Source organism: Eubalaena glacialis, chromosome 4, assembly GCF_028564815.1.
Source record: "Eubalaena glacialis isolate mEubGla1 chromosome 4, mEubGla1.1.hap2.+ XY, whole genome shotgun sequence".
In the NCBI taxonomy this organism is placed as follows: Eukaryota; Metazoa; Chordata; class Mammalia; order Artiodactyla; family Balaenidae; genus Eubalaena; species Eubalaena glacialis.
The window spans coordinates 106,999,715-107,016,475 of NC_083719.1; the positions used below are offsets into that span (position 1 = coordinate 106,999,715).

The 16,761-nt window shown below is 40.1% G+C and overlaps 1 protein-coding gene across 1 annotated transcript in view; it reads right to left on the reverse strand.

Moving 5' to 3' along the window:
* Nucleotides 1-16,761, reverse strand: part of FBN2 (fibrillin 2) — a 245,668-nt gene that overhangs the window by 53,919 nt on the left and 174,988 nt on the right. The window contains exons 24-33 of the mRNA XM_061188122.1: nucleotides 14,443-14,670; nucleotides 13,487-13,612; nucleotides 8,952-9,080; nucleotides 8,052-8,177; nucleotides 5,849-5,974; nucleotides 5,264-5,386; nucleotides 4,981-5,106; nucleotides 4,528-4,653; nucleotides 3,314-3,436; nucleotides 926-1,048 (exon numbers count right to left, since the gene is read on the reverse strand). Of these exons, the coding sequence (XP_061044105.1) occupies nucleotides 926-1,048; nucleotides 3,314-3,436; nucleotides 4,528-4,653; nucleotides 4,981-5,106; nucleotides 5,264-5,386; nucleotides 5,849-5,974; nucleotides 8,052-8,177; nucleotides 8,952-9,080; nucleotides 13,487-13,612; nucleotides 14,443-14,670 (1,356 nt within the window). The remainder of the gene's footprint in view (nucleotides 1-925; nucleotides 1,049-3,313; nucleotides 3,437-4,527; nucleotides 4,654-4,980; nucleotides 5,107-5,263; nucleotides 5,387-5,848; nucleotides 5,975-8,051; nucleotides 8,178-8,951; nucleotides 9,081-13,486; nucleotides 13,613-14,442; nucleotides 14,671-16,761) is intronic.

The following is a 16,761-nucleotide window of genomic DNA, read 5'->3' on the forward strand; positions in this document are numbered from 1 at the left end:
CCATGCCCCTGCCCTCACACCACGGTGCAGAGACATGCTAAGAAAGGTGGCAGTACCCGAGGTTTAAAAGTAAGGAAGCTTTACAACTGAATAAACATGTTTTCTTAAAGAGGCATTAGAAAACTGTAAGTCTGTGTTTTTGATGTCAATAATTAGAAAAAAACTATCTTTTAATTTGGGGTTTAAAGTGTGCACTGAAATTCAACTGAGAAACACCTATCTCTCAAGCTTAAAAGTAACATTCTTTAAGTCCAGCAAGATGATCTAGTCTTTTACGTGAATATAATGAGTGGATGTTTTATCCTCAAGGAATGCAGAGTGAATTTACTCACATTTATTAAGCTCTGATGATGCATGTTTCTAAGCTCTTTACTTGGATTATTCCATTTAATCCTTTCAATACCATGTGATAAACTGAGATTTTGATAAACACAATAAATAGCAGTGATTGGGTAGGTCATAGATTTTATTTTAAGAAGCTGTATAAGTTTTCCCAGCATGTCATTCATTCAATGATATAAAAGAAAAAGGGAAATAGTATTTATTATTATTATTACCACCATGTCCATTTCAAAATGGAGAAACTAAGGACACACAGGTTAAGTCATTTACTTAAGGCTATATGGCCAGTAAGCAGCATAGGCAAGATCTGGATCCAGATGGCCTGACTCGGAGCCTGTAGTTTTGACCATTACGTTAATTAATGAATAAAAGGAAATGACAGTCACTAAGAGTACATGATAGTAATAAATGCCATTATTTTTAAAAATTTCCAGGTTTTTGTGTTTAATGTAAGCAAAAGATACATATTCACCTTAAGTCAAGCGTAAAAACAGAGGTAGTGATTTCAGCCTCCTTTACCTACAGTTTTCTTCTAATGATGAAAACATACAGAGCGTTGCATGAAAATCAGGACCTCACCCACCTGAGCAGGTAAATCCATCTCCAGTGAACCCTTCGGAGCAGGCACAGCGGTAGGAGCCCGGGGTATTGACACACTGAGCATTTATGCTGCACTGGTGGGTTCCATTAGAACATTCGTCCAGATCTGCATGTCACGAGAACGTAGCAATAAAGTTCAGAAATGAAAATGGAATATTTAAACACCCAGGAAGGTTTTCATTTGTCTTAATTTAAATGTAAACTGGCCAAAAACTGGCCAAATGGAATGTATTTTAGTTTACTGGTCAAGTTGCAGTTCTATATAATTTTCTAAGACCTCAGACCTATGATCCAAAATGTTCATGCTATAAACATGGGCCAAAATAATTAGTTCAAGCGTTTTGTGAGCTGTCTAATCAACTAGAATTGTAATGTTTAAAAGAAAACCAGGCCTAGATTTCCTTCTGATTTCTACTGAGGGTGAATTTTATCATTGGCTACCTTATCACTAGAAAAGGGGTCAATTTTCAAGATAATACTGAATTTCAGAGCAGGACAATTACCATAGAATTTTCAAGTTCATTTTATAGATGAGGAAACCAAGATAATGATTCTTGACCTCATGGAGCCCCTAGTCTAGTGGAAAAGACAGATGTTAAACACAGAAAATTAAATTAAATTAAATCCTGTTATACATGTACCATGAAGAAAAGTTACAAGGTATGAGGAAATAAGAAGGGTGTCTAATTCGGATTGCAGGAATTAGGAAAGCTCCACTGAGGAAGTAATTTTTAGTTAACTTCGCACCTGAAGGATGAGCAAGAGTTGACCTGCGAACAGAAGTAGGGATGGGTCTTCCTTGCAGAGGGAAAAGCACATATAAAAACACTGAGAAGGAAAAGAGCTTTGATGTGACAAAAATTAAAGGAGGTCAGAGTGATAAAGCACAATGTAGGAGACCAAGGACGATGGAAAGTGAAGCTGGAGAGATAGTGGGAAGATGCCATAGGGTCTTGTAAACCATGTGAAGGAAGCTGAATTTGATCCTAAATTCAATGGATTAAAATGACAATTGTGAAGAAATCAGATCCATGGTTTAAAAAAATCTACCTGGCTGCAATGTGGAGAATGGATTGCGGGAGGACCTGAGGGGGAGTGAACAGAGAGAAAGGGTTGGGGTGGGGGGCAGGTTGAGAGAGAGAACGGTTGCCACGAGAGCAGGGCGATGGAGATGGAAAGGAGTGGATGGATTTGGATGACATTTTGGAGGAGAGGTGCCTGGACACGGTTAAATCTTTTGTATTAGCGGCAGGCTATTTTTCGATAGCTGGCCAGAGTGATAGGCGGACAAGAAGCAGAAAAAAAGGGAGGCTAGAGGAGAGAAAAACAGTAAACAAATGCGACTAGAAAAATGGGAATGGGGATATAGCTGAAAAGTTGTGAGATTAATGATAGAGGAACGGCTGGACTCAAGTGGGTAGCTAGTGGACTTAGTGACACCATGAGAGAACCTTCCTTAGCAAAGTTATTTAAAAACTATGTTAACTCAAATTCTGGAGTCAGCTCATAAACATCTGACAAGTATAAAACAATTGAGTAGGTAAGAAAGTACATTCAAATTAACTAATATTATTAATAAGAGATCTTAAAATTATCCTTTAATTCTTGCTGCAAGCTTATCAGGTTTTAATGAGTAATCATGGGGAGGTCGGTTTTGCTTGCTTGAATTTGTATTTTAAATAGACCTGGATAATTTTTACGAGCTGCATCATGCCTTATTGTTGAGGCACGTAAAACACTGAACGTCCCAAGCAGCACTATGAATGACATCAAGGGTAAAATCCAGTTCCTTGCCTCACAGCTATAAAGGACTTATTAGACTCTGGTCAAGAACTATAAAACTTGGAGAATGGCAACTGCCTTCACATTCTCCTTCTAATCTGGCTTCTTGGAATCCAAAACATTTAGATTTCTCTGGAAGAAGAATTCTATTTTCTATTAAGAAGCTGGTATTGACCACTTACTATAGACCTAGGTTATCTGAAAAAAATCTTTTCATTCCCTTCATTTATTTCACTGGGTTTTAAATCTCACTGTTACTCTATGAAAAAACTGGAAAAATATATTAGTCATGTTTCATCCTACAGCTGTTTGGATTTCTGGTTGCACATCAAATAATTTTTACTGAACAACACCACATTAAAAAGCAGATGCCAAGGCATACTGTTGTAATTTGATCATTTATACCAAGGTTAAAGGAAACTCTTAGGCAAGAATTATCTTGCAACGAGACAGCCTTTAATTTTCAAGAGAATAAATGAAAATAAGAGGCATGTTCCTATTCAAGCATGTAGGTTAACAACTGTGCAAAGAATAGCCTCTGGGGATTTTGTGTCTTAACAAAGGTTATTTACATTTGCAAAATACTCACCAATACATTTGATGCCATTTCCAACCCAGCCTTCTCTGCAGCTACATTTGAAGCTTCCTGGGACGTTTAGACATGAGGCATGCATGTCACAGTTGTGGGCACCAATTTCACACTCATCCACATCTGAGAAACCGTAGTTAATATGAAGATAAGATACAACCTAGTTAATTCTACTTCCAAGAGATTTCTGTATAGGCAAAATTTTAAAGTAAACACAGAGAAAACATTAACGTCACTTTTACTTTTAATATGTTTAGACTCCAACAGGATTTGGAAGTTCATGATCCAAATTAAACAAGGCCTTCCCTGAAAGAAATTGCCAGCCAGAATATATAAAAATAATCACTGGAAATGTTATCTGGAAAATGACCAGATGCTTTTATCAGTATTATGTATATAGTGTCTGTGTATGTGGTACACATACATATGAACATGCAGAGTTCTTCTTTCATTACTTGCTCTTTCCTGGAGGTGTCAGTTTAAGGCCTAGGCTGCAGTCTAAGTCACCCACCACCTGGCTTGAGCGAAATACCACATGAGAGCCTTGAGCAAAGATGGACGTTTGGCCCAAACCACTGACCTTGGGAGTTCAACCCCCATCCGCCCTTCAAAAGGCTAAAACTATTTAGTAGAGAACAAGAATAAGAGATAAAATGAATGGGGTGAACAAAGAAAAAAAGGGAAGAGAGGAAACTTGGGCAGGGAGAAGAGAAGGCAAAAGCAAATGGAAAGAGAGGAGAGAAGAGGAGAGAAAAAGATCGGGGAAAGAAAGGAAGGAAAAGAGTCTAAATATAAGTTTAGATTAATTTTTGTTAGTTTAAAAGAACTGCAAAACTCAGCAACACCTGGGATTCCTCCAGGTCTTTTGGTGCTTCTTCCTTACGAATATCTCCTGTTTGGGCAGGAGAAAGTGAACGCTGCCCCAGGAGCTACCAGGAGCACATCAGAACCATGGGGGCCAGATTCCACACCCATTCTCCCACTCCGTGTCCAAGCACGCAGCCAGGTCTGCGGCTTGGTAGCTGAGACCGTGCTCATCTACCACAGAGAAGAGACAAACGCATCACACGTGCTCTGGGCCAGTTACTCAACACATAACTGTCACAACCTGGTGTGGGTGAAAGTACAAGAAATTCCAGGGAACAAATGATGTTGAAGGTTAACCTCTGAAATATAAGAAGCTGAAACACAGAGGATACAAGCTTGAGACCTACCTGTGCATCCTGTGGTCCCCTTCTTTACTGAATACCCCAGCTGACAGTGGCAAATGAAGGACCCCTTGGTGTTCTCACATTCCCCAAACATGCAGATGTTTGAATTTAAGTCACATTCATTCACATCTAGGAAATTGATTTTCAACACCTTGGTTAATACTTGTTTATTCTAGTAATTCAAAAGCTATCTTTTAAACTGAATAGCATACTAATGAGATACACAAATAACGTTTAAAATATAATGTATTTGCAGGACACAGTATTACGGATAAATATATTGTCTTTAAGGATTTTTTTTTTCAAATAATTCTTCCTTTTCGGCTTTCACATCTTCTAATACAATGGTTTGAATTTTAAAAATAACCAAAAAAGCCTTTTCTTCTTATGTGCGTATGTGTGTGTGTGTGTGTGCATACTGTACATAAATATTTATCCTGTTCTTATGGTACCCACCAATGCATGTTTTCATGTCCATTGAAGCCATGAAGCCATCGTAACACAGACAGCGATACTCTCCAGGAATGTTGGTACACTGCCCACCATCACAGATATCAGGATTATTTTCACATTCATCGATATCTGATGATACAAAATCAAAATCAAATGAAAAACAAGGATGACTTTTATTAAGCTCATGCATTTTTTTTTCATCCAGTTCCACACAAAATATGTGGAGCCAGATTTGTAAGGTAAGATTAACCAGATGTACAAAGTCTGTGTATTTTCCTTCCTGTACCTGCGCACGACCTCCCATCTGGCATCAGGGCATAACCTTCACTGCAGCTACATTCATAGCTTCCTTCTGCATTAGTGCATTGGGTGTCACAGCCTCCGTTCATTATCATACATTCATCAATATCTGTAAAAACATTGCCACAACGTTACTTGTCAGGGATACTTCCTTAAAAAAAAAAAAAGAGAGTTTTTCTACTTCTTCTTAAGCAGACAATGCTTCAGTGGCTTTGGATTTTTCTCCCCACTATTCATGTTGATTGATCACTGTGACATTAGCCTTTCTTAGTTCCTCTCACTTCCTTTTAGACAGCATTTCATTTGACATTCAGCTCCAGTAACCTAAGATTAAAGAACTCAGATATACCATATAGGATGAAATATATATAGAGAGAGAAATATAGGATGTTTCTTATTATAAAACCAGAGGTTCCTCTGCAAAACCACCAAACCATGGCATCTGCCCCCATTCTTAGATTTGTTTTTAGGACAAAGGACTCCCATCAGCGTCATTATATATTCCGTGCCAGAAGCATTCCTCTACTGACTTGAGAAATACAACTTCCAGACCTGCTTGGCCTACCCTTACCTGTACAGCCCTGCCGGTCTGGCGTGGCCTGGTACCCAGGATTGCAGGAGCACTGATAAGTTCCGATCATGTTTACACATTTTCCATTTCTACAGAGATTGTCACTCAGGGAGCATTCATTAATATCTATAAAAAGATACACAGAGTTAATGTTTTATGAAATCACAACACCACTTAAACTACCAAGAACATGCAGCATCAGAGCAATGGTCTCCAAAGGGCTTTATTTACTTCAGGGGAAGTAAGATGGTCTCTTGCAGCAATTCAAAGAAACGCCAGAATCTCTATTTCTCTTAGTTCTATCTACAACAGTGCTCTCCAGTGGAACTTTTTACATTGGTGCAACTGTTACGTATCTGTGCTGTCCAATATGTAGCTGTTACTGAGTGCTTGAAACATGGATACTGTGACTAAGGAACTGAATTTTTAACGTTATTTAATTTTGATAGAATTTAAATAGCCACGTGTGGCTAGTGAGTACCACATTAGACCACATCCACCTAGCACATGCAAGAAATAAAACTTGTTAATACTTAATCTATGAATTTACACTGGCACCCTCAGCTGGTCTTAACTGGATGGTTATGTGTTGTCTAAATAACATGAAGGTTCCTGAGGGAAGACAGCTGGTTCCACAAAACAGAGGGGCTGAAAATAGGGCCCTCAGTTTTTAAGTTTTCATGGCATTGTGTTTAGAGGGCCTGGATAGGTGGATTACAGATTATATTGCCTGTTTTTTAGGAAACTAACCCTTATAAGATGGGCAGATGCCTTAAAAAAAATGCCTGCAAAGATCTGTGGAAGAAACTAGTACTAATAATGCAAAAAGAGAAGAGCAAGAAAATGGTAGAGTGACATTTCCTCACACAAGTTACCTGTCAAACACAATCTAAGGTAAAAATCAGATATAACAAGAAATTCACCCCAAATTCTCAAAATCACTAAGAAGACGATGTGGCAGATTTATGTTTATAATCATGAAATATTTATCTTATTGAACATGCAAAAATACATATTTTATAATGTACATTATATCATTGAGGGGAACTTTTTTTTCAGCTATAAAACCCATGAAAATTAATTAGCAAAATAAACTGAACTTAGAAACAGATCTCTGGACCACTGGTATCACAACCATGAATAAATATTCTGTAATTATCTGTGTGAAAAAGCTTTTTGAACTATTAAAGTGGAATTAAAAATATTTAAAACCTTTAAATTCACCTTTTAAAAATGTCTGTTTGAAAAAAGAAGCAGACTCACAGATACAAAGAACAAACTAGTGGTTACTAGTGGGGAGAGGAAACGGTGGAGGGGCAAGACAGCGGTAGGGGTTAAAAAAAAAAGGGTTATTATGGGATTATACAAAAGCATGAATGCAAAACTTCTGAGAATTGTAAAGCATGACAGAATTTAAAGAATCTTTCATTCAATAAAAAAATTAAAAATTAAAAAAATAAATAAAATGTCTGGTCTATGATTTAAGATTCACCTGATCATTAGCATAGCGATATAAATATGGGTTATAAATAAATACATGAGTAGTCGGGAGGTGTGCTCAAGTTATGTTTTTATTTGGGGGTGTGGGATCTGTCTATTTTAAACCGTTTTATTTGCTTACACTTTCAAGAAAGATTTACTGTGAGGAAAACATTTCCTGGCTAAATCAAAGCTTTAAAGCCTATGGAATGCTTCTTCAAGACCAGCCGTGGTCGCACCTACATCCTCCGCCCCCCATCCTGAGCTCAGGGCCAGTAAAGAGGCCTCAGTGCTTCTGTGAGGAGGGGGTTGGAGGGAGCGCGTGAGCTCCCACACAGGTGAGCAGACCCTGTGATGACTGACACGGGGCACCGAGTGGATTCTTGTGCACATGTGTGCGAACAGGCAAACCATCAGGGAGCAGCCCTTCCAAGGGGAGCGTATGTCCCATCCCAGCCGACCCGGAGGAGGGAACTACAAGGCCTGACACAGGGTCCCTCCCACAGGGTCCTTTCCAGTGCGCTTGTAACGAAAAAGAGGGGAACCGGGGTAAGCGTTTTCTAAAGACACAGCCTGAATCCAAATGTACGGACTCTGAATTCCCAAATTTTAATCTGTTAGATTTCACAGGCCAAAAACAACCAGTTCATGAGAATGACATCTGATCTTTATGATCTTTACTGGTTGAACTGGGAGGGTTTATGTGCTGAGGAGACAAACTCACCCACACAGTCCTCACGTGATGGTGACAGCTCGTGTCCCAGTGGGCAGTCACACTGAAAGCTGCCCTCAGTGTTCACACAGGTGCCACCCCTACAAAGGAGAGGGTTACGTTCACATTCGTCAATGTCTGAAAGGTAAAAACGTGAGAGCCATTAAAGAACTCTGAGGAAAAAACGTTCACGCACACAGCATGGGAGAAAGATTCATTATCTGAGGTCACTGCGACTCAAATGTGAGAGGTGGGTTAATAAGAGATGGGCTAAGCTCTCCTCACTTTATGATCACTAGATAAAAGGTTAAAGTTGTACTCTGAAAAGATAGTGAGCTATCAAGGCTTTTACTTGTATGAAATGAGCAGACTCATGAGAGGTAAAAATAAACAATATTCGCTTTATATCACTCTGAACTCCAGACACCATATGTCTCTATCTCTAATCAAAGTGAAAGAAAACTCTTGGACTGATCACTTTCCGCATCCCATGAGGTGAGTCCTATAAGTTGCTAAAAATGAAACCATGGGCTAAAAGGTGGGCAATGCCAAGAGTGTTTGTAATAACACACAAGTAAGGAAAAGAACATGGGATTTGCATGACAATATAAATTTGGGGGTCACCACCCAACACCATACATTTTCAGTGACTCCCTCCTCAGCAGTTAGTCTGTGGTGACTTCAGATTCTACAAATAAGCAGAACCCAGTCTCAATATCTCACTGCCATTAAGGCACCAAGGGGCTGCGGCTCCCCAAGAGCTATCAAGAAGCAGATTTCCTGTCTGACACTTAGATCTGTTCTCTCTCTCGCCACAGCTCCTTGCCAAGCATGCTGTTCATAGCTCTGAGACAGGCCAAGGTCGCGCTAAGGAGTCTGTGCTAGACCGGTGTGCAGACCCGAGCGGCTTACCCATGCAGTTCTTCATCATCATGAACCCGCTCTCGTAGCCTTCGAAGCACTCACACTCAAAGCTGCCCGGCGTGTTGACACAGATCCCACTCCCACAGAGGTCAGGAGAAATCCTGCACTCGTCAATGTCTAGTTCACAGGGTTTAAAAGAAATTCAGAAAACCAGAGTGAGATGAGAAGGTGTTAACGAACAGAGAGATTTGGCCTTCCGAGCAAAGGTGCCGGAGGAAGCAGGGGCGAGCCGTAGAAGGATGCGTTTTCAGGAGGTCACCTCGAGGGGGACAGGGCTGCAGGCACATTCCTTTCCCCAACTGCCAAAACTGTCACAGCCAACGGGCAGGTGGGCCCTTTTTGCCTTTAAGAATTCTGGAATTGTGGATTTCTCTTTGTGACTTAGAAATGATAACAGAAGGATGAACCAAGCAACTGTGATATGAGCCGACCAAGGCAGGTGGCAAACGAGGAAGCAGTGGCCATATGGAGGGAGTCCCACACACGATGCAAAGCCCACGCTGGTTCTGCTGCACTAGCCCACGTCCGCCCCTGGTGCGGGGGTGTGAGGGCCGCTGCCTCTGAGCAGGGGTGGCTAGCTGACCACAGAGACAGCCTCAGAGGCAGACGCGACCACTGAACCCTGAGCCGGACAACGCACCTATATGGCAGGGCCGTGGAATATGCCCCAACTGTGCTTCTGCGTCATATTCAGACGGAAGAGCCTACTGATTTAATTTTAAAATTAAAAACAAACGATCGTGATGGGCTTTTGCGTTTGTCAATTTTTACATACTACAGTAAATAAGAATCTTTAATAGCAGCACTTATATTCTCAAAAACAGGATTCTCTGAGAAATCTCCCATTCCTGAAATCAAGATTTTCAATAGAGCAGTATGTCTGTAAAATAAGATTAAGAAAACATGACTTGCTTAAATATTTTTGTCAGACTGGGAAAAATGTTTTTGCCAGCATCTGTTTATTCTCGTGAATTTAAATTTTTAAGTTTTTCTGTCACAGGATTTATAAATGGCTAATTTGCACACGTTCTCTTGCGGGGGGCGGGGGGGGGGTAGTCTCAGCCCCTGCTTTCTCCCAGCTTTTGGTTTTTTTCTATTGATTTTTCCCAATTGCAGGACATACTGAAAAAATGCAGGTACTTTCTTTTAAACAAAAGTCTTAACAAAATTGATTGATTCAATTAAGCAGGTTACAATATGCATATTAATTCTCTTAATTTTTATCTATCAGTATCTAGGAACTGGTGATGAGAGCCGTAGGAAGAACACAGAATAAGTTCAATGGCAGAGGAGGGACAGATTTTGGCTGATGTGTTGTGGTGGGAGCTGCATAGTGTAGATTATGAACTCTGGAACCAGATGACTGGGCACAAATCCCACTTCTGTCATCTTCTGGGTGTAGGGGCTTGGGAAAGTCACTTAATTTCTCTGTGCCTTAGTTTCTTTATCTGTAAAATGGGGCGTGTAGTAGCACCTGTCTCATAGGAGTAAGTGAACCAATGTTTCTTAAGTGCTGAGAACAGTTCTTGTCTCATAAAGGGCAGTATATATGAAAGCTATTTGCTGTTAAGAATGACCATTTTGGAGGAAGTGGCTTTTGAACTGATCCTGGAAGGTTGCATAGAAATTCTAACTTTAAAGATGTAGAATAAATAGAAGGGCAAGAGATAAAATGCATAGGTGAAGAAAACTAATGCATTTCAGAGAACAGCAAGTTATAGAGAGGCTGATAATGGGTGCAAGTACAGGTGAGATGGGTACGGTTACTGAGGGCGCCAGCGTGGGGAGCAGAAGATGGGCCTTACGTGCTGTGAAGAAGGGCAGCCAACCATGTCCCACTGTCCTTTCACATTGCATCCCACAACACCGCAGTGCTGTCAACAAACTTCTCTCTTATACAGTATAAACGAGGTGAGTTTCAGAGCCATGAAGTGACTTGGCTAATTTCCCACCAAAAACAGGGCAGTCAGAACTGGAAAAGCTTCTTTATCTAGGTCTAGGATCATCTAAGTCAATAGAAGTTGTTTTGCGGGAAGTTATACAATCCAAGCCCTGCTTTAGGATGAAAAACCTGGTGGTTGTGAAAATGAAGGATCTGATTGGAAAATTACTGGGGTGGGAGACGCTGGAGGAATCTGCAGCGTAGTAGAGACCGCGATGTGCTGCCCAGTTCGCCCTTCACGAAGGAAGGACTCACGCGTCTTTGCCCTCAGCTGTCGGGACTGCGGCTGGCAGAAAGTCCTGAGGTGAGAATTATCTTCAGGAAGCGCCTCAGCTAAGCGAACCTTCCTCACAGCCACACCCCTTCTCGGGGCAGATGTGCGCAAAGATTCATCATGCAGGTACATAAACACCTAGCCCCTGTGCCCTAACTCAAGACAACTGTGATGTGCTTCCCAGATGCAGAGCTCCCGGGGTGGGTGGGCTGAGGACCACACTGGGACTGCATCACAGCCCACTTCTGCTTCCTTTCCCTCCCTCCCAAGACCAATCCCCTAATAACCTTGGTGCCTGCTAATCTCTGCTCAATCTATTTCCTGAGGAGCTGAACCTACATCAGCAATAGTGTAGGAGAAATAGTACAAGTACTTGAAATAGCCATTTTGATGGAAGAATATACATAACTTTTCCACTTGTCTATTGGGAGAGGGAGGTGTCAAAATTAAGTCTGAGGCTTCAATCCTGAGTGAAATGATACTATTAATATATCCAAGGAAGTCCCTAGGCAGAGGAAGGGGGATGGGACAAAGGGAGATGAAAACAAAGAGAAACTGTCCAGATGGAAGTTAGAAATGCAGGAGTGGAACTCAGGAGGACTAGAGAGCTAGAGATGGCACCCAGGAGTCAGCTCCACAGAGGCCATCCAAAAAGGCGTGATGGTAGATGCAATTCTGAGAGGCAGAATGTTGAGAGAGCACAGGACTTTGGAAAATACCCAAGGGATGGAAAATGCCAAAGGCAAGAAGAATCTGGGAAGATTAGAGACGGAACATTATAGTCATGATAGGACAACTGAGACGGGAAATACCATGGAAGCTAAGAGAGAAGAAAATCAAGGAGGGGGTTGGCCAGAGGTCAAGGAGAATATGCACTGAGAGAAAGACTTTTTTGAACTTGGCAAAGGTGTTTTGCAAGAGTATATATATATGTGCCTGAAGGAGGGAGGTCAGCATTCAGGGGCTACAAAGCAAATGGTTACTTAAAAGAGAGGAATGAGAGGTGAAAGTAGGAAAAGAGCATGGTAGCTTGAGGGAAAAGGAGGGCTGAGAAGACACTCTGCACTTGTTTACAGGTCTAGGGAAAGAAACCGGTAAAGAGGGGGAGATGCCAGAGAGAGAGGAGTGAAGTCTGCTAAGAAGGGCCCGGAGCAGGAAGAGGGAAGGAGAGTGAAAGCAGAGAGTTTCGCTGGAAAATTGCAGAAGAACATCACATTTCCTTCTCTGGAAGTGGAGGAGAGAGTAGGGCTGGAAAAGGACATTTTATACCAGAGAAGAGGGTGTGTGAGAAGGGTCCTGGCAATCAGGTTTGACTTCAATAAAGAAGAAAAGGAATGAATAGCGATACGAGAGGGTAAGTCAGAAGAGGTTTAGAAGTGCTGCGAAGAGAAATTTATTAAGGGACGTAAAGAGGTGAATACAAGTATCGGTCAGCAGCTTCAAAGGCCTGGTTGAGGGTGAATGCAGGGACCTCGGTCAGCTTTTCTCAGGCTCTCCCCCACAAGTTCAGCAGCCCCGAGTGGAGAAAACAGTGGTGACGGGGTTAGGAGTTGGGGATCGGCATGGAAGGCACGGCAGAAAGACAAGACGGCAGAACTCCAAAAGACCAGATGGATAGTTCTGAAATGCTTAGGGGATAGTCTAGGCTGGGTAGGGCCAAGAGTGAATCAGTAGGATCGTATGGAGTAGGAAGCTAGGAAGAAGTCAAGAGAGACACTTCAATGGAGATCATGAACACGTAGTGGGGGCAGGAGAAAAGGGAATATTCCAAAGAGAATATGAAAAATGAGAGTTCTGAAAATAAGACCTTGGAGACATACTTCAAGTGTTTGGAATAATTTGTTATATTGTTTAATAGAAAAACTTGGAATTTTGTATATTTTCTTAAAGAGGATGGCTATGGATAAGGGTATGGATATGGATTGTGCCTGAAGCATAATTATTAAGAAAACTGTCCACAGATGAGGAAAATAAGTGACAACTTCTCTATTACAAACCTTAAAATTTGTAACAGAATGTCAAGTTTATACAAGTGTTGATTTAATGGCTATATTCTTTAGTACTCATATATTCTGAAAATCCTATTGTTACATTGTTCTTGTAGGTAGCACAGATATTATTTTCATGCTCTTTTGCAGCTCTCTCACAACAAGTTTGCTGGAGAAGTGGTTTAGGCATAGGGAAAAGGAAATAAAAAGAACAGTGTACATGTTCCTAGTGAGAAGATGGGCTTTTAAAGGCAGTACTTCCAAACAGCAAAAGAAAGAGAGCCAAGGTTTACCCAGTACAACAGAAGAATAGTCTCACCTGTGCAGTTTCTTTCCTCCAAGTCTAGAGCAAAGCCACTATTGCAACGGCACTTGAAACTTCCAATTGTATTCCTGCACTTTCCATACGTGCACATCCCAGGGAATGCTTTGCATTCATTGATATCTACAGGCAGAACAGAGCTGGAATGTAGAGCTGGTTGATATAAAAGAGTAGGTCCAGCTTACCCTTAATCTGGGATGAAGTGAGAGAGTGGCATGGACATATATACACTACCAAATGTAAAACAGGTAGCCAGTGGGAAGCTGCTGCATAGCACATGGAGATCAGCTCGGTGCTTTGTGACCACCTAGAGGGGTGGGATAGGGTGGGTGGGAGGGAGGCTCAAGAGGGAGGGGATATGGGGATATATGTATACGTATAGCTGATTCACTTTGTTATACAGCAGAAACTAACACACCATTGTCAAGCAATTATACTCCAATAAAGATGTTAAAAAATAAAAGGGTAGGTCCATCATTTTAAGTTAAAAATCTAACATGATGGAAAAGAATGTACTCAAGTAAAAATGGGGGATATCAAATTTTTCAATGATTACGTTGATGCCACACAGGAAGTGTCAATTGTGAAAAAGATTCTGTATTTTTACCGAACAGTTCTGATCCCTTTACTTCTGACCATTTGTTTTGTAAAGTTTAGGGGAGATAGAGAACTTTTTGCAACATCAGGGCTGCATCTCGTCAGGCTGTGCTGAGGAAAGCAGCAGTACAGTAGAAGGATGTAAGAAAAGTGAGATTAGCTGTCTTTTTTAGTATCTTCACTTTAATACCAACTGGTATAGGTGATTTATACTCCTGGGCCATAAGGCTGGTCGCATGTTTTGTTTAACAAAGAAAATAAAGTGGGAAATCACATGTTTAAGGCAAAATCAATCTTCAGAGAATGCAGAAGGTGAGCTTTAGTGCAGAGGGACCAAATGCGCTGCTGACGGTTACCTTTGTAAAATGGCCTCCCAGTAAGAACGTCCCCTCTGTTAGCAAAGCCAGGCCCCCGGGGGCACAGGGTCTCGTACTCCTTGGTGCCAGGTTTGGGGCACTCCTCACACTCAGTGCCCCAAGCTGCCCCGACTGCACAGCAGCAGGCATCCATGCGGAACTTCCCAGGAACAGGATGGATGCATTCATCTTCATCCCACTTCAAGTAACACTGCTCCATGCGGATGTCTACAGGGAGAGGGAACCACAGTTTGAGATTAAGCTGTAAGATGCACTGAACATTCACAAACCAAGCATCTGCTTAGGCCCTGGGATGAGGCCAGGCCCTGGAGACACACTAATGGGCAGGAGACAGAGTCCCTGACCTCCTGAAATGGATACCATAATGACAGTCATTTAAAGAGAGCACAGGTGGATTCTCCTTCAGTATTACCTAATTCTCACCTGACACCTTCAGGAAGAAAAGGTTCCCTTGGGATAAGATTCCTTCTTATCATCAGCTATGATCCTTTTTTTTGTATCACTGACATCAGAAAGAATAAATTAACTTTAGCATATTTTAGGGCCACTAAAATATGAGCAATTCTGGGATTAGTGGGGAAAAAAAAGCATTTGAATTACGTATGTAAAAAGTTATGAGAGCCTGGTAGAGTAATCCTGTGCCTTTACTACTGAGTTTCATATCAATATTTACATCAGGAATCAAAACATTGTCAACATACGGCCTGTGAATGTTTTGACTGGCTCACACACATTAAATTAAAATATTAATTTTGGAAACCTTTCGATAGTACATGTGCTTTACAGTTTGTTGCAGTCTCCACTACTCCTTATTACCACCTCACTCATTTATGTTAACTGCTTGGCCCCTGCAAGCATCTGAGTTTGGAACTCCTGATTTAGATCAACTCCTATCAGAGCAGTTTATCTCTTTTGTTCTCAGAATATTTTCCATTTTCATATGCCAATCTCTTGAAACTTTCTCACATTCACAGCCATGGTAAATTATTGTAGCAAAATTTAAGTAGTGACAAAAAGCATTTAACAATAAAGATGTTAAAAAAAAAAAGCATTTAACAAAAGTACAAGGATGAAGAATCCGATATATCCTCTTAGAATATTACAAAGGCATGATTTTGAGTGATATTACTGAGAATTTATTTTGTTGAGTGATAATTTAAAATCAATGATATAAATTCTTATATAGCATCATTTAGTTACTGAAGGCAATTTGATTTCATTAGTTATTTGACCATACTGATACTATTACTTTGTCATCTTCAAAAGATACTTTACTTTTTTCTAAACTTTGGAGATAATTTAAGAATAAAACTCCAAAAAGAAGTTTTCATTATAATTGGACTTTGGATATTATAATTTCTAAACAATTCCATATGATTTTACAGTCATACTTTGTATCCAAATTTAAATATGCTGTCAAAAATTAGTTTAAAATGAAATTTGTGTTAATTATAATAACTAAACTGTATGCTGTTGCAAACTTTTTTTCTTACTACTAATTTTAAAAATCCCTGTTTTTAAAATACCTTAAAGATCTTTGAATATAATAATTTAAAAATATTTATTATATAGTTTTGGAATAATTTTAATATATAATTTTTTGAATACTTAGTTAATATATAATTTTAGAATACCTATTTAAATACCTTGAAGATCTTGGAATATAATACTACCATTGCTCACACTTTGTCTACAAGCTTAAATTTCAAATACAAGCCTATGTAAAGTTATTTTACAAACTAAAAACTTACTGTTTCATAAGATATTGGGAAAAAATCCCTTAAGTAAATAAAAAATTGTTCAGAGACAACATAGGATCAATAGAAGTTTCTTTTTCAATCATGAAACTTAAGTTTAGTCAAGAATAACACTGATAAAAAATAAAGTCAGCTAGGCATTTCTATAATACAATGCTGACAGAAAGAGCTTCCTTACTTAAAATCTTTAGAAAATAAAGCATTAAGAAAATTTAAATTCTGAAGATGGTAAAGGAAGGGGTAGGAGCAGTCAATGTTTTCACACAGAAGCCACATAACTTTGCCATGACTTTCCCCACTGTCTTGTCAAGCAGCATAGCTGCAATGGGCTGGTAAATGTTAACTTCAAACACGAGTCTCCAATTTTTCTTCTATGTTCAAAATATACATAGTTCTCTTCTTCCATTGACTCAGTGTGAAAGACTAAACAGCCTAAAATATCTGATTAAAGAACTTATAATTTTTGTGTGTGTGTGAAAGTAGGGACTCGAAAATATATTTGTACGCCCACGCTCATGGAAGCATTATTCACAACAGCCGA